The 23394-nt window shown below is 31.5% G+C and overlaps 1 protein-coding gene across 8 annotated transcripts in view; it reads right to left on the bottom strand.

Moving 5' to 3' along the window:
* Positions 1–23394, bottom strand: part of LOC127706543 (kinesin-like protein KIF27) — a 47576-nt gene that overhangs the window by 13320 nt on the left and 10862 nt on the right. For 6 of the 8 annotated variants that reach the window (XM_052211194.1, XM_052211197.1, XM_052211198.1 and 3 more), the window contains 18 exons: positions 21898–21972; positions 19621–19716; positions 19022–19143; positions 16448–16549; positions 15416–15496; positions 14829–14971; positions 13932–14067; positions 12565–12648; positions 12145–12231; positions 9977–10096; positions 9505–9519; positions 6164–6292; positions 5684–5919; positions 4593–4705; positions 3129–3303; positions 2653–2749; positions 1802–1899; positions 1449–1556 (listed from right to left, as the gene is read on the bottom strand). In XM_052211194.1, coding sequence (XP_052067154.1) covers positions 1449–1556; positions 1802–1899; positions 2653–2749; positions 3129–3303; positions 4593–4705; positions 5684–5919; positions 6164–6292; positions 9505–9519; positions 9977–10096; positions 12145–12231; positions 12565–12648; positions 13932–14067; positions 14829–14971; positions 15416–15496; positions 16448–16549; positions 19022–19143; positions 19621–19716; positions 21898–21972 — 2017 coding nt within the window. The remainder of the gene's footprint in view (positions 1–1448; positions 1557–1801; positions 1900–2652; positions 2750–3128; positions 3304–4592; positions 4706–5683; positions 5920–6163; positions 6293–9504; positions 9520–9976; positions 10097–12144; positions 12232–12564; positions 12649–13931; positions 14068–14828; positions 14972–15415; positions 15497–16447; positions 16550–19021; positions 19144–19620; positions 19717–21897; positions 21973–23394) is intronic. The other 2 variants (XM_052211196.1, XM_052211201.1) reach the window with 1 other exon arrangement.

Raw genomic sequence — 23394 nt, 5'->3', positions numbered from 1 at the left:
AGTTATTGTCCTGAAACTAGAAAAATGCTTATTTTTTTGCCCTTTTATGGCCCCTAATTACTAAACTTTTGAGGGAATTACCCCCAAAATCAATCCCAGCTTTCCCTTTGTGGTATGGTACCTTGCAGTACAATTTCAGAGAGATCCATACATTTGAACACAAGTTATTGTCTGGAAACTAGAAAAATGCTTAATTTTGGCCCCTTGTTGGCCCCTTATTCCTAAACTTTTTGGGCAATACCCCCAAACTCAATTCCAGCTTTCCCTTTGTGATATGGAACCTTGTAGTACAATTTCATAACGATCCATACACTTACACACAAGTTATTGTCATGAAACTAGAATAATGCTTGTTTTTTGCCCCTTTTTGGCCCCTAATTCCTAAAATTTGGAGGCAATTACCCCCAAAATCAATCCCAGCATTCCCTTTGTGATATGGAACCTTGTGATACAATGTCAGAGAGATCCATACACTTACACACAAGTTATTGTCATGAAACTAGAAAAATGCTTGTTTTTTGCCCCTAATTCCTAAAATTTGGAGGCAATTACCCCGAAAATCAATCCCAGGATTCCCTTTGTGATATGGAACCTTGTGGTACAATGTCAGAGAGATCCATACACCAACACACAAGTTATGTCTGGAAGTTACAAAAATGCTTATTTTTGGCCCCTTTTTGGCCCCTAATTCCTTAACTGTGGGTACCATAACCCCCAAAATCAATCCCCACCTTCCTTTTGTGGTATTGAACCTTATGGTAAAATTTCATTGAGATCCATTCACTTAAACTAAAGTTAGAGTGCGAAAACTAATGTGTCTTCGAACGATGACGATGATGACGACGCCAACGTCATACCAATATACAACCACAAAAATTTTTTTGCGGTCGTATAAAAACTACAGATGTTCTCTTTTTTCTAATTCATAGTCGATTTAAAATTTCCCTTTTATTCTATTTTTATAATTAATACATGTCATTTGCTTGTTTTCAGTTCTTCAATGGCCAAAATTAGAATAGGACGTTAAATTTTATTGCCATCCTCAGATCTTCTTTTTGGAAGACACAAAAAACGCAACCATGCATGATGACATTACACATTCTTTCACTGAATCTTCTGCAACCATGCATGATGACATTACACATTCTTTCACTGAATCTTCTGCAACCATGCATGATGACATTACACATTCTTTCACTGAATCTTCTGCAACCATGCATGATGACATTACACATTCTTTCACTGAATCTTGTACAACCATGCATGATAACATTACACATTCTTTCACTGAATCTTCTGCAATATGATATCTCTTTTTCTCAACAGATAAATTCTGAAAGTTTTAAAATTAATTCAAAATTTATAAATATCTAAATTTTAACTCTGAAATTGAATATCAAAGAGGCAATATCCTTACAAAGAATTGTTTTGTTGAATGCAAGACTTACTTTTTCTCATTATAAATAGAGAAGTTAGCAATATTTTCTGTCTCTTTCTGTTTCTTGGAGATAGCAGACATTCTAGCTTTGGCTGTTTCCATCCTCTTCTTGTATTCTCTATAACGAAAGTTATAAATAAATTAACTTTTTTGACAGTAAACAATATTTAATCACAATATGGATTCTTTAGGTAAATTTTCTATTATAAAAAGAAACTGACATAGAAATTTCTTAAACTAGCAGTGAAAGATAACTATGTAAACCATTCAGATAAAAAAGTATTTTTTTATAGAGGGTAAGGATAAGAACGATAAAAGTGTGTTTGTGAGCCTTTCTGAAGTGAAGGTGTTTATGACACTTACTGTGTAAGTTTGACTTTCTCTGTAGTTTCCTGTTTAGCCTCTAACTCCTGTAACACTGACTGGGTTTCCTGTAAATCTCTCTTTACTTTCATTCTTTCCTGAAAAATTAAAAAGTATTTGTTATATAAAAGCTTGTGCATCCTCAGAAAATTATATTTCTTAATTAAACTGAAGGTTTTTAGGAAACCATTTTGATAATCTTGTACATTGTAATATAATAAATTCAAGATGCATCCAAACCAATCATTGATATGGAAAGAACTGGATCCCTGCCTACTTCTACAATCTTATCTACAGTAATACAGTAAAATCTGTCTTGAGATGATCTCTGAAAGCTAGCAGAAATTGTGATTATATTTTGACATGATCATTTTATAAAGAGGACAATTTTAAGGACTTAATATTTATAATTAAACCTAAATAAGAATGAATTTTCAACATATCAATGTTTATGTATGTATGTAATACATTACTTTACCATCTCTTATTCATTTACTGTATGTTTTTTAATTTTAGTTCATTTATATGTTTTGGAGTTCAGTGTGACGTCCATTTTCACTGAACTAGTACACAATTTTATTTAGAGGCCAGCTGAGGACCACCTCAGGGTGCGAGATTTTCTCTCTGCGTTGAAGACCCATTGGTGGCCTTCGGCTGTTGTCTGCTCTTTGGTCGGGTTGTTGTCTCTTTGACATATTCCCCATTTCCATTCTCAATTTTACAACATGCTTCTAAAACTTAAATAAAATAATATATAAAAAAATATATACATCCATGTTTAAACATCTACAAAGGAAGGCAAGACACTTATACTGTATAATTTATTTAATACTGACTACTAATATACCTACCTTTTCAAGAGATTTTATCTTATCAGCATACTTTTTATTCATTAAATCAGCATCTTTCCCAGTTTTCACGAGTTCTCTTATCAATTGTTCTTTTAACCTTATCAAATAAAGAAAAAAATTCACAATCAATATTCAGACTTCACAACCATAAATTATATATTTTATATGATGATTTTATATGTAAGAAATATTGAATTAAATTATCTTATAATAATTGTATTCCTTCTGTGAAATAGTTGTTTTATAATATCACTCAATTCATATAATAGAAATGTCTTTTTTTTCTCTTGGTTTTTAGAAAATACAATTCATTGTTTGCTAAAACTAATTTAAAATCTTTGTCAGTTGTGCAGTGTTGGTCACCATTTGTTTTAGATAAAAAATAAATTATGTTATTAGATAAAGCACCTTTTAATTGACTCCTTTAGTATAGGTTTTGTTTAATCACAGTGCAGAATTTAGTTCAGATATCATACCTGATGTTGATCGACAAATCTCTCATTTTAGTGTGGGCATCAGTCAGTTTTAGTCTGGATTCTTTCAACATCCTCTGTGTGTTAGCACTCTTCCTTAAACTGTCCTCTACAGCTTCAATAGTACTTACACCTAAATTATCTCCCCCTGCTGAGGATGACATACTTCCTGTTATAACTAGACAAACAGACAACCATAAGCAAACTTTGACAACAAGTACAATGTATAACAGATGACAAGATTCATTCCTTTACACAGAAAGTTTAAATACAGATGTACCTATAAACATTCAGTACTTCATAAAGGCTTTCAGTTTAAATTTCAAATACCATTGGGGCCCAGTGGTCAAAGTAGTTGAAATACTGTATCACTAGCCTGTCAACACTTAGGTTGTGAGTTCAAATATTGAATGTGGCAGGTATGTTCGAATTTAATCTTAATTAACTAGGATTGTCAGTTTTTCTACCAAAGGTCAGTGGTTCTCTCCAGGCATTCCAGTTTTCTACATCAATAAAAACTGACCTCCATGAAATAGCGCAATAGTGCTGCAAGTGGAGTTAAACACCAACCAAACAATCAAATACTATCAATTCATACAATAACTTTACTATGGATATACTACATGTTTGGAAATCCCTGTGTGTTTATGCCAAAATATAATGTTTTCAATATTTGTTTGCTTTTATTCTATCTCTCTTTAATCAATCAACCGGTCATAAACCATTCATACTAGAAATCAACAAGAGATTTACTGTTTTTAAAATATTCATTTAGGATTTAAAGTCATGTTTGAATTTGTTTCTAACTCAATATTATTGACTCTATTTTGCATTAAATACTTGAATCAAAAAAAATTTGCATGTGTACATGAAATTTAAAGATATATGTTTTTGGCAAACAGGATGCATAACATAAAGAGAACTGAACACGGTATGGATGGAAATTGCTGCTATATAACAGCTTTCTGTATTTTGAAGGCAATTATGTCTTGTTTGACCTGTTAGTTCTATGCTTAATTTCCAATCTATTAAGGACCATTTCTCCTAAACAGCAAAAGTGAAAAATTGTCAATATCGAATTTGACCTCCATTTTATCATTAAAATCAAGATTGTAAAATTTGAAAAGCACTGGTTGAATGGTTCATAGGTTATTGCATAGAAACTGTTGTCAGCAGCCTGCCATACATCACCATTTTTAGAACCAGATTGTTTCCTTTGGTTGCAATTGCTATTAAATAAAAATGTGACGTAAAAATATATTTTCGGAAAACAAGAAGTAGAACATTGAAGGAACTGAAAATATGTCACACTCTACAGCAAGACCAGATGAAACTGTGTGAGATATGACCTGTAGTTGCTGGGGAAAATGTGACAGAAATGTGTAAGGATGGATGGATGCACAGATGGAAGAACAGGTCACTGAAAAATCAGTATATTGCCCTCCTCTAGAGCGTGGGTATAATTACCTTCTCTGTTAACAGTTATAACTGGGACATCTGTGTTGTTGACATTCTCTTTATTTTCCTCTGCCTTTCTACCTCTCTTTACTTTAAATGTTCCTTTCCTAACAAACTTTCCTCTAAAATATATTATTATTATATAATCAACGATTAATAAAAAGAAACATCAAATTAAGTTTTCAGTGTAATTACAAAAACCTTGAATCTTCGTTATAAAATTTTCAAAGGTAGAACTCTAATAGTTCTATTTTACTGAATCACATGTCATCAAGAAAAAGTCTTCATTTTCATTCACTTTACATAAAACAGATCTTTAGACACTGAAAGATCATTTTATGTGCATTACAAGAAAACATTAACAGAGACCAGAAACAGAGTTTGTGTTGAACTACTGCTGATTTCTATTTCAAAATGAAGAATGTGGAACTGTGGGCTCCTGAAAATTTTAAATGGGTACTAAATTAAATTATACAGTCAAACCTATATAAAAGACAACAAATAATAAATTTATTTATCTGTCGTCCCACTGTCTGTATCACTCTGCTCAGCTCTTAATAAAATTGCATAACACGGCTTTGTGATGTCAAATACGTTGACCCTGCCTTAATAACTTTGACCTGGATGTCTGAATGAATGAACCGACATTGATAAGTTTGACCCGAAATTATTAAGTCATCTTCCGGTTAGCTGGTGAAACAAAGAAAACACTTGTTTCTATCATGCAAAATACGCAAATACAATCGGATAAATCAATTATCTGGTTGTCTGCATATTGATACTGTAAAATATCAGCTGCTGGATACAATATGAAGCCTATTTGAACTCATTTGCTGCGCTCACTCGACAAAAAGCTTCGTATTGTGACTCACAGCTGATATTTTACAATATCAATATGCAGACAACCTGATAATCAGTACATACATGTCCTTTGAAACAGATATTTATTTCACAGTGTCATGCTTTGTTGTTAGAAAAGTATTTTTACTGTGCCCTTAATGTATCCAAATTTTCAATAATCAAATGCTTGCTATGGCAGGTTTGACTGTAATCCCTGTTGTCAAAATATACTAAGCATTACCCTGTAACATCATACATACGTTTCATGTTCTTGTGAGTCTTGTACTGGTTCCTCTGCATCAAACTTCTGACTGGTACCAGCTGTTTCTCCTTCTTCCTCAATGACATATGTGTTATGCATGACCTCATCACTGTCCTCAAGTTGACTGACCAGCAGCTGACTTCGGGCCCGGAAACTCTTCATCACTCGGTCCAGAGTAAACAGAGCAGGACTAGTCTTTATGTTCCTTGACAATGGTCTGAGGTTCCCATTAGCCTAAACAGGTAATAAAAGATCAAGTTAAATGCAAGTTTAAGGAATTATCTTTATTTCCTTGACAATGATCTCATGTTAGGCTAAAAGGGTAATTAAAAGTCTAGTTTAATATGAGTCTACCAAATGCTTAAAAAAAATCAACTTTTTTTCTAATTTGAACATAGGAAAAGGTCATTCGTTTCTTTATTTAACTTATTGTCCAAAGTTTACAGTATGTCAAATTAATCAAAAAAGAACTACTTACAGTGTCCGGTCTTCTAGTCAACTGTACCGGGACAGACTTTGGTCTCTTGTCTGAGGGGGGTACAATGGGTGGGGCACTAACTGTAACAGCTTCATCATCTATAAGACTACTGTTTGCCATCAGGTTATCCTGAAATATAAGTTGAGAATTGGTATGTCTGATAACATGTACTGCACTGCAATCTAAGGAAAATCAGTGTTCCAGCTAGGTCGTAATCACAGGGCGGTCCGCCCGCCCTTTCCCAAGTGCCGCCCTGTTCCCTTTTTACAGTTTGCAGAGCGCCCTGCCTTTTTTGAAGATCGATTGGTATATTATTTTGTTTGTATTGATATGATCAGCCAATTACGAAAATTTACCTGGCGACAAGTATATGACTTTGTTTACGACCCCAAGCTAATCAACGGTTACAGCAGGTGTCATAATCTGTTGTTATAGGTAATCCGTTTATCGGATGGGTCATTTAATGATCATCAACATTAATTCATTCAAATAGAATCGGTCAGTCGGCATTTGTCTTTGAACTTGAAGAAATGTTCATACAACTTGGGCAATGTTTACCGTAGTTTCATGGAGAAAACGTAATTGACAGAAAGTCGAAAACCATAATCAACTCGTTAAAAACATTGCTATTATTGTTTTCCGTGAAATAAATAGCAAATTAAGACGTATTTTTCATTGACTGCCTTCATTTTTTATATGAAAATAACAAAATCGGCCGCCATATTGTTGATCGTATTTACATCTTCTACGTACAGGTACTGTTTATTATCCTCCAAAGAAGGAGCACACCCAAATAAAGAAAGATAACTCAATCTTATTTTTTCCTAGCATTGAGTAACCTACTAAGATATTATAAAATATGTCTTCATACTTCTGGCTTTAGAATTTATATGTTTAGGTGTTTTGAGTTATGGGAAAAGTTAAAGAGGGTCTTAGTAGCAGGGTTGGTAGGGTGCCTTGGTCATCTTTTTCTGTATTTTTTATTTTCAATCCAAATTTTCACTGTTCACTATATCCTAACATTGTGCATTTACAGCTGTTTTGTGCTGTATTGCCATTAAGCACAGAAAAGGTAGAAATGTTAAACTTGTAAAGTGTGTCAGACCATAGAAACAGAATGAAGCAGGACATTTTTCAAACAATACTGCATATAAAGCTTAACTGTGCCAAGCAATGATTTAAAACTTGTGTGACAAGCTGCTTGACAAGTTTTCAGCCTAAAAAGTAGAAAGATAGTTTTTCTCTGGGCTTATGATGTTGTTCTTGTATATATAAAACCAGTGATTCAATGAACAAAAAATGTTTGATTATAATCTTTATTAAAACATGCCCTTTTCATATTATCATATCACACGTTAAATGCCCTTTTTCAGGATTGGCATCCTGCCCTTTTGAAATCCTAGCTGGAACACTGAAAATATAACAATGTGATTTGGTAACATAAAGTGAGAAGGAAGGCACTACTATTTACTTTTATTCAGTATTTTTATTTTATAGTTTTAAAAGTAAACAATTAAATCGGTCTGTAAATAATCATGAAATAAAGATAAATCAAATACTGTCAGTAACTTGAAATACATGTACTATTATTTGCCAAAGAATATTAATTTTCATTCAATGCTCAACAAAAATCATTCATGCATTGATTAATCACTGAAAATTCAGATAAAATATGCTTAGTCGTTACATATCTGTGTACAACTTATTACAAGAAGGTGCAAAGATCAACAATATTTATACAGTATACAGAATATAGAAAGACTAAGCCTGAAATTAAGACATCTCAGTAGAGAAAATACAGGTAAGAAAGTAAATTGATCAAATGTATTTGTTTATACCTAATTCTAGCCTTTATCCATTACCTCTATACAGTAAATAACAGATGACTCATTTATAAATCTTATTTGAGTTTTTTGTCATTCTAGAAAGCCTACCTGATTTTCGCCACTACAAATGACTAAAAAGTACTGCTCACCAAGAATCTATGCATAATATTGAATAGTGTTTCTCAGTGATTATAACAGGAATAGAAAGTTTCAGGATTAGAAAGGGTACATGAAGGGCATAAATGTCACATGGGCATATGACATAGTATTTCTTACTAATACAACTTCTAAAAATGCAGAAAACTCCCTTTTAGAACAATGTTTGAAAATAGTCTCTACCCATCCTGACCAACAAAGTTAAAAGTAGGGCATCCAAAACAAAACTAATTTATAATTTATATATGTTGATTATACAATAATGTACCTTGCAAATATCAATCTATATTAATTTATTACTCAGTTATGTATCAGAGGTCAGCTAAATATCTGTAAGGAGTGCTGGCAGCTTAGAAGAAAACCTTATAATTTTGTTAATATATTTAGGATAGTGATCAGAACCTTATAAAAACATATTTCTATAACATAAATACAGGCGTTTACTCTCCACTATTTGCATCATTTTGAAATGAAATAGACATCATTTATATCATTTAAAACTCTTAAAATAAAATACAAAAGAGAAAAAGTGATTTTGTTATTATTAACATAACAGACCATGCAAACCGTTTTCATCTCATATACAAACAAAAACATGAAATTCAATCTTACTCTTATCCTATTAGATAATCCATTCCAAGGAAATATTAATTACATATACATGTATAAAATATACTCTCGCAGTATATACAATAGTCATAACCTTTTTAACTCTGTGTGATTTTTAGATAAATGCTGAGCAGGAAAATATTTTATCCTTTAAAAAGCCAATGTAATTTTCAGACAACTGAACTTTGAACTTGAAGACATTCAGACAGGATATTGTGAAGAATTTATTTAATTTCTAACTGATAAAAATGTGCATTGTGCAGTGAAACTGTCATTTATGCAGGCTACTAATTGTTGATTTTAAGGCAGTAAGATTTTAAATACAAATAATGTTATTTTAAATTTTGTATTAAAATATTTGTTAAAGTGACCTATCAGGATGGCAGGAACAAAAATAATATAACCAGTGATTTAATCCCCTAACCCCCAGTGCCCAAAACAACACAAATCTTTTATATATGTCCTTGGAATTGTCATTATTTGGTTAAAGTGTAATCCACAAAACAAATAACCTTTTGTAAAAAATTTCAATAAAAATAAAAAATGAAGGAAAACTTGATGTCTATGAATATCATTTTCAAGAAAAGGGTAGTTTTGAACCAAATGTAGATATTTAAATTCATCCATTTTTTAACTAGGTAGATTTGTTTTAACAGAAGCATGAATATATATCAGTTAAATATCTGAAGCGACTACTGTCTGACTATTTCTCCAGGGAGATTCAGAGACATCAACTAGTTTCTAATTTACCACAGAAAGTTCGTCCTGAAACAAATATTGCACACACATATACACACAATGTTAAAATAAAATATTTATACAAAAATAATATGATAATTCAGTCTCAACTTTAGTAAAAGTACTTTTTATTTTTGTATGATAAAGGCATGTCAGAAAAAAAATTCTTGAAAGTATTTAGAATTATGACAATAAATTAAAATTCTTATTTACAATTTCTTTAAAAATATATATTAACCCTAAGATAAAATTCAGATGTTTTACAGATAAATATATTTATATGTAATCAGAATTCAGTTTTATATCAAATTAAATTATATTTCAGAATCATATATCTAAATTTGACATTAAATAAAATACAGCAACAAACAATTTTCACAACAAAAGCAATGAAGCAGACAAAACACATCTGATTAACATCTAATATCGAACTGTATTCCGGTTATTAAGCTACTATGTAACCCTATTACCATGTGACTGTTACCTTAATAGCCTTTTGTAACTCCTCTATCTTCATGTGTTGTTCTATAAGTTGTTGTTCCTGTTTTAGTCTGGTATCTTCATACTGTATTAATTGGCGGTCTTTTTCCTCTACCATTGCCTCCTGTAAGTGAAACATTAGTAATTTTAAAAGTTATAATATTCCTGATTCAGTTTCATAATAAACCTGTTAGATTATCTTGATGTACTGACATAGTGTTTTCATACTGATTTAATTGGAGAGCCTGATGAGTCTTTTGATGTTGAAATGTGCATATATGGCGTGTCAGATTATAAGTCTGGTATCTTTAAAAAGGTTTTTTTTCCCACAATTATCAGTACTTTAGCTCAAATAAATTGTATATAAAGACAAGACCTTTAACCATACACTGTACAAATAGGGATATATTGCTCAAGAATTTTATGTATGACATTATGGAGTACAAAATGTACAATTCTTGCATAAGTGCCCAAAATTTTGAATTTTTCTCAAATATATTTTCTTCTGAACATGTTTGTTTGCTAAAGCATGATGAGAATAAAAATGCATTGGAAATAGAAAAGTTCCTGCAGCTAACCACCAAAATGAATACACAAAGCCAAAATCATAGTTTTCAATCAGAAGTTAATACACTATAAAAAGTGGATTCTATATGTTATTTCTTTTAAGATATATCAGTACTCCCTTGCTTTAGTTATGTGATATAAGATATATCAGTACTCCCTTGCTTTAGTTATGTTATATAAGATATATCAGTACTCTCTTGCTTTAGTTATGTCCTATAAGATATATCAGTACTCCCTTGCTTTAGTTATGTCCTATAAGATATATCAGTACTCCCTTGCTTTAGTTATGTCCTATAAGATATATCAGTACTCCCTTGCTTTAGTCATGTCATATAAGATATATCAGTACTCCCTTGCTTTAGTCATGTCATATAAGATATATCAGTACTCCCTTGCTTTAGTTATGTCATATAAGATATATCAGTACTCCCTTGCTTTAGTTATGTCCTATAAGATATATCAGTACTCCCTTGCTTTAGTTATGTCCTATAAGATATATCAGTACTCCCTTGCTTTAGTTATGTTATATAAGATATATCAGTACTCCCTTGCTTTAGTTATGTCATATAAGATATATCAGTACTCTCTTGCTTTAGTTATGTCATATAAGATATTTTAGTTATGTCATATAAGATATATCAGTACTCTCTTGCTTTAGTTATGTCCTATAAGATATATCAGCACTCCCTTGCTTTTGTTATGTCCTAAAAGATATATCAGTACTCCCTTGCTTTAGTTATGTTATATAAGATATATCAGTACTCCCTTGCTTTAGTTATGTCATATAAGATATATCAGTACTCCCTTGCTTTAGTTATGTCCTATAAGATATATCAGTACTCCCTTGCTTTAGTTATGTCCTATAAGATATATCAGTACTCCCTTGCTTTAGTTATGTTATATAAGATATATCAGTACTCCCTTGTTTTAGTTATGTCCTAAAAGATATATCAGTACTCCCTTGCTTTAGTTATGTTATATAAGATATATCAGTACTCCCTTGTTTTAGTTATGTCATATAAGATATATCAGTACTCCCTTGCTTTAGTTATGTCCTATAAGATATATCAGTACTCCCTTGCTTTAGTTATGTTATATAAGATATATCAGTACTCCCTTGCTTTAGTTATGTTATATAAGATATATCAGTATGTCCTATAAGATATATCAGTACTCCCTTGCTTTAGTTATGTTATATAAGATATATCAGTACTCCCTTGCTTTAGTTATGTGATATAAGATATATCATTACTCCCTTGCTTTAGTTATGTTATATAAGATATATCAGTACTCCCTTGCTTTAGTCATGTCATATAAGATATATCAGTACTCCCTTGCTTTAGTTATGTTATATAAGATATATCAGTACTCCCTTGCTTTAGTTATGTGATATAAGATATATCAGTACTCCCTTGCTTTAGTTATGTCATATAAGACATATCAGTACTCCCTTGCTTTAGTTATGTTATATAAAACTCTGTTCTCTATGGATCCCTTTATGGTAAAAATAGTTTTTCTTTCATTTTATTGTGTATTTAATTATCTGATATTTTTTTTCATGAAAATGAGTGTAATTGAAAACATTGAATTTTATACTTCACTTACCAGTTCTTGCAGTCTGTGTGTCATATTGTTATGTTCTTTACTTTTCTCTGCAAATATTTCTTCATCACTTTTCAAGTCTTCTTTACACTACAAAAAATATGAAGTGCTCACATCACACAATGATCTGTGTTAGAAAAAGTAGTTTTCAAAAGCACACAAGAAATGTGTATAGAATAACTGCACTGTGTTCAGAAAAGTAAAACAGATATTGTTAATTAGGCAAATGTGCCATTTTCTTATCATTAGACAAGCTTTTCCCTTACCTTTCAAAATTCTTTTATTCTAAGTTTTTCAGGAAATTTTTATTATGTGAAAAATTAGGGTTGCATTTTACGAAAATAATGTTGAAGTAAATTTTGACAATGGCACAATATGCCTTTGACAGAGCAGAGAAGACAGGTTTATAAACTGTCTACAAACCTTAGTTAACAGGGCTGTTAAGTTTCTAATAGTTTCATTTTCCATCTCCTCTCTAGATAAAGTTGCTGGTACTTTATTTTTTATCTGCAATGAGAACAACAAACTTTGTAGTTTTAATATGAGCTTTTAGTCTTAATAAATGTTTATTAAAATATAACAGACCTGACAGTACAAGAAAAAACTCTGGCACCCTCGGATTAAAATTTGAGTCTTCCATGAGCTTGGTTAGGATAAAACTTTGGATTCGATCTTTTTAACCACTTTTTCATAGTGTTGAGATAAAGTCTATTGTCATGACAACTTCAAATTGAAGCAACATTTATTAATATTGATGAGTTGCTTCCCTTTTCACAATGTCATAATGTAAAAAAAGTATTACAATAAGACAAATTAATTTTTACAATAGTTTTAAAAGTTTGAAAATGATTAAGTCATAGTTTTCAAACAATGAAAAATTTAAGCACTTTGGAGACCTTTTTTTTGCATGTCACATGTATTTTTTTTTACAGCATATATCATTTGGTGATTTGTGACGTTGGGTTGCAGTCTCATTCAAGTTCAGACTGATTCTGAGACAAGATATTTTTATTCTGTATCTTACCTCTACAGCATCGACCGTGCTACACCCTCATGGGTAGTCAAGGTCATTAAACACCCCCTTAGTAGTAGTATCTTACCTCTACAGCATCCACCGTACTACACCCTCATGGGTAGTCAAGGTTGTTAAAAACCCCTTAGTAGTAGTATCTTACCTCTTCCATGAGATCTAACCAATCTTTCAGCCTGATATCCTGACTCTGAGACAAGATATCTTTATTCTGTATCTTACCTCTTCCATGAGATCTAACCAATCTTTCAGCCTGATATCCTGATTCTGAGATAATGTATCTTTATTCTATATCTTACCTCTACAGCACCAACCGTGCGACACCCTCATGGGAAGTCAAGGCTGTTAAACTCACCCTTAGTAGTAGTATCTTACCTCTTGCATGAGATCTAACCAATCTTTCAGCCTGATATCCTGACTCTGAGACAAGATATCTTTATTCTGTATCTTACCTCTTCCATGAGATCTAACCAATCTTTCAGCCTGATATCCTGACTCTGAGACAAGATATCTTTATTCTGTATCTTACCTCTTCCATGAGATCTAACCAATCTTTCAGCCTGATATCCTGACTCTGAGACAAGATATCTTTATTCTGTATCTTACCTCTTCCATGAGATCTAACCAATCTTTCAGCCTGATATCCTGACTCTGAGACAAGATATCTTTATTCTGTATCTTACCTCTTCCATGAGATCTAACCAATCTTTCAGCCTGATATCCTGACTCTGAGACAAGATATCTTTATTCTGTATCTTACCTCTTCCATGAGATCTAACCAATCTTTCAGTCTGATGTCCTGACTTTGAGACAATATATCTTTATTCTGTATTTCTATCAGCTGTTTGTAAGCTTCCTCTGCTATCATCTTATAATGGGAACATTCTGTTTGTAATCTACAGAAAATAAATATCATGTCTCATACATTCAAAATATATCGCTATCAGTCCAGATACCACCATTAGACTCCACAGAGGATGCCTTGATGGTTACTTGGTCAAAATGAAATAAATGGTTACCACAGAATTATGTCTACTGGCCTTAAATTAAAATCAAAACAATCTGATGATTTATAGATGAAGTCAAATATTGTCCACACCAATGTCATAAACAACAGGAACAAAAAGTCTAAACCATAGCTTCGCTCCATAAGTTGCTATCACCACAGGGGATACAAAAACACACACATAAATGGTAGTTCTGTTCAATTACATATCATGATGAAAGTAATTTGATCTTTAAACTTTTAAGAATAATATTTCACTCTTGACCTAGTGACAGTAGTGATAAGATATAATAATAATGCCTTGAGAAGCCCCATTGTTCAATTAAAATACTGTAATATATTGTAATCCATTCAAAAACCAAGGCACTGATGATTGGAAATGTATTGCTTAGCATGGAAAAGAGTGGGAAAATATTTGAATTGCAAGCATTACAGATACATCAAATAATTCATGATTTTTGTAACAGTGACAAGGATAATGATCTATAAATGTTTTCCCCACCTTTTAAAGACCATTTAAAATGACCCCAATAATTTCTCAGAGCATGAGCAATCCCTGATAGGATAAAAGAGCCATACCTTAAAACTTTTTTCTTTAATCTCTCTACCTGTTGAAAATGAGCAATCCCTGATAGGACAAAAAAAACATACCTAACAACTTGTTTCTCTAATCTCTCTAACTGTTGAGCATCATGCACATACTTCTCCATATGAACAGGATCACCAAGTCCAAACCCTTGTCCTCCATTACTTAATAAGGTAGTCCTTTGTTTCACCAACTCCTCTCTTAATGCCTATCAAAATGGTAAGAAATTATAATGGATTCAAGTTCAGCTAACTCCATTATATGGTATGATTGAGTACTGAGAAGTTTTTTGGTTATGTCAATGGGTTGCTGTATCACTGACATGTATCCATTTATCTTTTTTATTAAAAAAAATAGTTGAACGCTGTCACATATATGTGCTTGTCCCAATTCAAAAATCTCTTCAGTGATTACTGTTTTCTCCGTAGGTTTTGTCTTTTTTGATTACTGTGGATTCATTATTATTTGTTGGTTACCAATTTTCGTTGATTTCCAGGGTACAGATAAACCACAAATTCAAAAGTTCAATGAAGTACAATAAAATTTCTATATGCTTGTTTGGAAACAGATTGACAATCAAAAAGATCACTGCCTAACCCAAACCCTGTCAAGTGCTTGTGTATAAATTACATATTCCTGTTTTGTAACCTACCATAATTTCACACTGCATTTCTTCAAACCTGATGGACTGTACATCTCTGTTTATAATTGGTTTATTCTTTATATTCTTGGCCTGAAAATACATTTTTACATAGTTAGAATTGCAGCAGTTTAATTAAAATTTTTAATAATTCATTTAAGAAAAAACTTAAATGAAAATATTTTTTTCAATTTAAAGTCATATGAATTTCAAATTTAAAAAAAAGTTGACTATGTTTTATATAGTTTTTACTTGAATTGCTAAGTATTACTATAAAACAAGTGATTTTTCTCGTAAAAAAAAATCCTTTATATTATCAAAATCTTCATATATGTACTGCTACTAAATTATTGTCTTCCCGTACACTAATTTGCCAATATTTTCCCGTATGCAGTGACCTCAACTACAAGACCTTTCATTAGGACTTCGGCCGACGCACAGCACAAGTGTGAGGGGAAAACCGTGATGAAAGAATGTAAACAAACGTGCCCTGGAAGGTAAATAGTAATTACTGATTCTTAAAGAACAAATTATATACACCAAATCATTTAACAACTGATAAGGAAAAGTTTAATTTTAAACAAATGGGAACGCATGGAAAATATAAAAAAAATATCCTGGCTCTATCAATTCACTTATTTTACACATGCTCCACATGCTCTGTGTTGATTGTTTATCAGTGTCACGATCCGGTTAACTTTGGCCATAAACTCGAAAGTTAAATAGCTTGAGATCAACATTAATTAGCTTGCAATCAACAATCACCAAATGAAATAATATTTGTCATTAATACGTTATGCATACATGCCTTTGTTTAGTAAATATTCATGTATTGGTTTAATAATTTAGATACCATTATGATTACAAGAAACTAGTTTCATATGATTTTAAACCTATCTCCAATAAGTTTTCCAGAATGAACATGTAACTTCACTGTTTCAAAGATAAATTGTTTTCTACTTACAAAGAGTAGCATTTATTTATTTTGTTTGAACATCTCCTTTATTCAAGCTTGAACATAAGAAATCATATAGGTATACTTACTCTATTTGCATATTTCAAAGCATTCAGAGATTCATCAAAGTTTGAGGTGGACGGACTAATACAACAAATCATTAATGTCTGAGCATTTCCTCCCAGGGAATCCTGTAAGAGAAACAAACATAGGTTATGAACTTTGACCTAGACAGACTTATACAACAAATCATCAATGTCTGAGCATTTCCTCCCAGGGAATCCTGTAAGAGAAACAAACATAGGTTATGAACTTTGACCTAGACAGACTAATACAACAAATCATTAATGTCTGAGCATTTCCTCCCAGGGAATCCTGTAAGAGAAACAAACATAGGTTATGAACTTTGACCTAGACAGACTAATACAACAAATCATTAATGTCTGAGCATTTCCTCCCAGGGAATCCTGTAAGAGAAACAAACATAGGTTATGAAATTGACCTGGATGAACTACTATTAAGGAATGCTGGAAATCCTGTGTGGAATATAAAAGGATTTCCTTTATCTAGATATAGATACTGTACCTTTTAGTAATTTTAGTCCCTGTATGGAATTTGAGAGAATTTTATTGATTTCTAAATATACTGTACCTTAATTTCATATATGGAATGTTTGAGAACTTCTTCATATCTAAATATAGGTACTGTACCTTCAGAATCCTTGCGATTTTAGATTCAGTGTATGGAATGCGGAGAACTATTGGTTACATTGGTTGCAATGAGATACCATGATTTCCAAGTTAAATTAAAAAACATTAATTTCACTCCTCTGATGTCATATAACAATGAGTGTTGTTAAGACGTTGTTGATGATGTCGCATCATAACAACTAGAGGCTCTAAAGAGCCTGTGTCGCTCACCTTGGTCTATGTGCATATTAAACAAAGGACACAGATGGATTCATGACAAAATTGTGTTTTGGTGATGGTGATGTGTTTGTAGATCTTACTTTACTGAACAGTCTTGCTGCTTACAACTATCTCTATCTATAATGAACTTGGCCCAGTAGTTACAGTGGAAAATATTTTGTAAAAATTTACAAAAATTTACAAAATTTATGAAAATTGTAAAAAATTGACTATAAAGGGCAATAACTCCTTAAGGGGTCAATTGACAATTTTGGTCATGTTGACTTATTTGTAGATCTTACTTTGCTGTACATTATTGCAGTTTACAGTTTATCTCTATCTATAATAATATTCAAGATAATACCCAAAAGCTGCAAAATTTCCTTAAAATTACCAATTCAGGGGCAGCAACCCAACATCTTGTTGCCTGATTGGTCTGAAAATTTCAGGGCAGATAGATCTTGACCTAATGAACAATTTTATCCTTGTCAGATTTGCTCTAAATGCTTTGGTTTCAGAGATATGAGCCAAAAACTGCATTTTACCCTATGTACTATTTTTTAGCCATGTCGGCCATCTTGGTACGCGAGCGTGGTCATCGGACAATTTTTTTTAAACTAGATACCCTAATGATGATTGTGGACAAGTTTGGTTAAATTTGTCTTAGTAGTTTCAGATGAAAATTGTAAAAAATTGACTATAAAGGGCAATAACTCCTTAAGGGGTCAATTGACAATTTTGGTCATGTTGACTTATTTGTAGATCTTACTTTGCTGAACATTATTGCTGTTTACAGTTTATCTCTATCTATAATAATATTCAAGATAATAACTAAAAACGGCAAAATTTCCTTAAAATTACCAATTCAGGGGCAGCAACCCAACAACGGGTTGTCAGATTCATCTGAAAATTTCAGGGCAGATAGATCTTGACCTGATAAACAATTTTACCCCCATGTCAGATTTGCTCTAAATGCTTTGGTTTCAGAGATATAAGCCAAAATCTACATTTTACCCCTATGTTCTATTTTTAGCCATGGCGGCCATCTTGGTTGGTTGGCCAGGTCAGTGGACATATTTTTTAAACTAGATACCCCAATGATGATTGTGGCCAAGTTTGGTCAAATTTGGCCCAGTAGTTTCAGAGGAGAAGATTTTTGTAAAAGTTTACAGACGACGGACGCCAAGTGATGAGAAAAGCTCACTTGGCCCTTTGGGCCAGGTGAGCTAAAAAGAAAATTTATAGAAAAAGATATTGCTTCTTGCATTTATTTTTTTTATTTCAAAAAAAAAAAGTCAATGTTATTACAAAAATAACTAATCCAAGAAATAAAATAAAAAGAGTATTCAACTTATAACCATATCACTCTGCTAATTAACTCATGCACTATGCGATTGGGCACTAATATGTTTTTTGGTCACTAATTAAAAAATTTTCTATATTTAAATTCTTGGATTAGTTATTCTATAACTAGCGCTATTTTCATACATTTACCTTTGATCTTTCTGTGCGATAATTTCAATCTCAAGCTACTAAACTGAGATGTGTTTTTCTCAGTTGAGTTAAGTGACGTTATGATGACATCATAAGCTAACATCATTGATGATGCATTGGAAAATATTGATAAACAGACTATTTATGGATTTCAAACTAGAGAAAGTTTCTCTGCTACAATCTCATTGAAGCAAGAAACTTCCTTTTTCACATTTTTAGAACCATAGACAATCTATAAATATATAAATAAAGGTACTGTACCTTAAGTAGCCTTGTGATTTTAGATTCTCTGTATGGAATGTGTGTGGATTTCTTTTTTGGATCTCCTAATGCACTGATCACATTCCCAAGAGCTAAAAGTCCTGAGTTTATATGAACAGATTCTGAAATAACCAATACATAAAGACATGAAAATATCATACTTAAATATCATTCTCCTATAAATTCTTCAAATCATACAAAACCGATTTTATTTCTCATGTTGCCTCATGCAAATCTACCAATACATTTTTTTTTTAAATGCACAATGTTACTGGTATTTTCCTATAAAATTTTTCAAATTTTACAATACTGATTTTTTTCTATTGTTGCTTCAATGAAAATCAACAAAAATAATTTTATTTTATTACACATATATTCAGTGATATCTTGGTATTCCAAGTCAAAACTAGTTTTCTAGGAGTTTATGCTAAAAATCCATGGAGTTTTTAAAATGTTTAAGCTATTTCTTTTTTTATTCCAAAGCATTTAAGGTTTTGGATTACATTTAAAAACATCCAAAATTGGAAGAATACCAATAATCCAGCTGAACCCTATTGTTACAGTAAATTCCCTGATAAAGACATCCTACAAATTCTTACCTTTAAATCTATCCCCTACATTGCCTGTCCTGTGAGCTCTCTCTGATCCAGCTAGATCAACAAAATGGAACTTTCCAAACATATTGTGCGTTATATCTATAAAAATAAGCATACATTACAATTATCACATACATTACAATTATCACATACATTACAATTATCACATACATTACAATTATCACATACATTACAATTATCACATACATTACAATTATCACATACATTACAATTATCACAATGTTGTGATTACATTGCAAGAACTATATAAACACTTTTACTGAAAAGTAACAAGTGAGCTGCATCAGATAGAAATCGACCATATGCAATTTCCTGTATACATGTACAATGTACTTGTATAAGACTTTGATATGTTTTAAAACATTCAAATACAAATAAAAGATGACTTTTGGTCTGTTTTGTAGGGTTCTTATATTAACTCAATTTTCAAACAGTTACAGATTTTGCATAGTGATTTTTTCAACTCGAAATAAGTTAACAGATGTATTGATTTTCATTTGCACAAGGTCGATTTCTATCCGACGCAGCTCAATGCCAGTTAAATACAGCAGATCTTTTGCTGTGTGTTTTAGGGTAACAGTATATGGTATATACAGATAAAGTTTTAGGTATCTATAGAGTCAAATAACTTTGAGCCTGTACCAAATCAGGCTTTTGAACATAAATCTTGTTCTCTGCTGTTTGTCTGTGTTGGTTGGAATTCTTGAATAAGTTTGTTTTTGGTAAAGTTTACTGAGGTGTCCAATAGTAATTTTAGTTATCTTTTTTATACAATATAATGTTTCTAATTAAGTCTACTTGACATATGTTTATATCATATGTAGCTGCGGACATTAATTTCTTACACACACTTACTATCTTTATCTTTTACATGAAACAAGCTGAATATCTGAAGCAGATTTACATGAGCATTCAAACTGAAGACAATAAGCTATCAATATTATTTGTACATGTATTCTTTATAAATTGATTATATCAAACCCTAAAATGCTTGAATTAAGCAATCTAAACAAATGTATACTTTAGAATACATGTATATTTTGTGGATACATATAAGATTAGCTGCTATCCCATAATATAGTGGTAAAAGTATTAAATTTAAGATAAAAACCAAAAGTTCCTGTGCAATAAGATGAATAAAACCAAAACCTAAAGTATATCATATTATTTCTATCAAAAATCTTCAAATCAAATCAAATGTAAATACTACAGCCTTGACCAGTGTTTGGTGAGGCTTACACATGAAAATTAACATGATGAAAAATATGACCTTTACAAATAAGTTTTGCATTTTGGCAAAGTAAAAGAATACAAGATTATAAATGGAAAAGTTTGGCAGTAATATGTGGTCTTGCAAGCTAAGTTTCAAAAGAGAAGAAAAGACAAGGCCATTGGTATATGTATACTATATACCTAAAAAAGGTGTATCTTTAATTTTTTTATTCAAGTTCAATGTTTAATCATGAATATATTCCTTTTCTATGTAAAAAAAAATGCACCTGTCAGCTTATTACTCCATGAACATTTCAGGCTAAGTATAATATTGTTCAAAAAAGCAGCTTGTATTTCAAAATCCACCTTCATGCTTGTTATTTACTATACATTTTAAACATGCTGTACTCAAAATTCCAGCAACAGTAATCATCAGGGAACATCTTATTCCCTGACTGATGTTTCCTTCAAACTGTATTAACATTTTAAACATCTGTTAGAGGGTTATAACAAAACAATGGCAAAAAAATAGGTTCACAACAATAAAGTTCTGGGATGGTGAATTAATTACAGGTTACAAGCTTATAGGTCCAAAATAATTAGGACGACAACCTAAAATGCAAATGATTACAGTGTAGGCAACTAAACAGTGCAGTGTACAAAATATACAGATAAGTTTTAGAAAAAAAAGGAGCTTGCAAAAACTAAACAAACCTTTCAACTGATTCTCTGAAAAGCAGAATGTTGGTGTTAAACAGTAGCACACATATATATATTTACTACAAGGGAACAGAAAACAAGTTTCTGAATGTGTGCCAATAACAGATATAATTGTGTATTGTATCACTATATAATTACACCGTTATATGGGGTCTCACATGCAATATATATAGAAATCATGTAATATAAAAACTTAATTAAAAAAAATTAAAAATAATGTAAATACATTTTTACATCTATTAATATTCAAAGATAACAATTACATGTATACTAGTATATATGATTTTGTGTTAAGAATGTAATATTATTAGATGTTTCTGAACCTACCATCATCAATTATCTCGTTAGATTCTGATGGTTTTCTCTTCCCTGCCATAACATCAGCTTCTACCCATCTCTGGCCTGCAAAATACATGCACAAGTTTTCCATTACGCATAATTAATTATTATATGCAAATTAAATGTAAAGAATTTTCTTCATTTGAATGATAAGAAAGAACCTTGCTGAAACATGTTACTCATACTTCAAGTATAATTCATAATTATATTGGATCACTTATGACTGACACAATCCAAATTATGATAGAAAATACAACTATTTGATTGATATTGTTACTTTTTAATAAACTTCTTTACAGTCAATAGCAAATACAACTTCTTATCATATACTTGTATAAAATATTACTAAAATTTTACTGTTCAATAACATTTAAAAATATTAAAAGGCTATGAAAGGATTACTAGGTTTATTGACCAGATTCCTAAGAATTTCCTCAGCGGGCTGATAAAGGAACCTTTATTGACTGCTTCCGGAATGTTATCACATGCCTTTCCGTTAATTTCCCTGACGTTTATCACATGCAACTTGGTGCATTTCCGGAAATTTGTTCGGAAAAGACAACACAGTGCGGAAAACAGCAAGTGATTTAAGACTTTTCACAAAATGGTTGAGGAGCAAATTTCAAACTAAGAACATGATAATTGTTGTGACAAGATAAATAAAATGCTTGTAATATCAATAAAAACAATTAAAGTTAAGAAATTTGTATTTGGTTGTCAGTAAATTATTATCTAAAAATTCATAGAAAGACAAAATTTTAATTAATAGTTCTTGTCTGTATTTCTTCTGCTGAAGTATATGATAAAAAGATAATTACATGTCATTTTTCATATCAGACCCTTTATCTGCCCTCGTTTATAATATCAGCCCTCGAGCCTGCGGCTTTTGGGCTGATATCATGACCTAGGGCCGATAAAGGGTCTGATATGAAAAATGCCATGTAATAATCTATACATATAATCCTATTTATTCCACTGTTTGTAAATATCGATAAGAAAATTAAACAAGAGTGCACACGCTGAAATGTCTCGCCTTCTTTACTAATCATTGATATTATGTTGATAGTCCTAAATATAAAGCTTAATTACAACTGTCACATAAACTTAACATTAACCAAGAAAACTAAACATTGACCAATGAACCATGAAAATGAGGTCAAGGTCAGATGAACCATGCCAGGCAGACATGTACAGTTAACAATTCTTCCATATAACAAATATAGTTGACCTATTGCTTATAGTTTAAGAAAAACAAACCAAAACACAAAAACTTAACACATTACCGTGAAAATGAGGTCAAGGTCATATAAAACCTGCGCTACTGACATATAGATCATAAAATATTTCCATACACCAAATATAGTTGACCTATTGCATATAGTATTAGAAAAAAAGACCAAAACTCAAAAACTTAACTTTGACCACTGAACCATGAAAACGAGGTCAAGGTCAGATGACACCAGCCAGCTAGACATGTACACCTTA

The sequence above is a fragment of the Mytilus californianus genome, unplaced genomic scaffold, assembly GCF_021869535.1.
Source record: "Mytilus californianus isolate M0D057914Y unplaced genomic scaffold, xbMytCali1.0.p SCAF_6, whole genome shotgun sequence".
NCBI lineage: Eukaryota > Metazoa > Mollusca > Bivalvia > Mytilida > Mytilidae > Mytilus > Mytilus californianus.
Note: the sequence above shows the minus strand (reverse complement) of the source record. Positions and strands in the feature narration are given on the sequence as shown.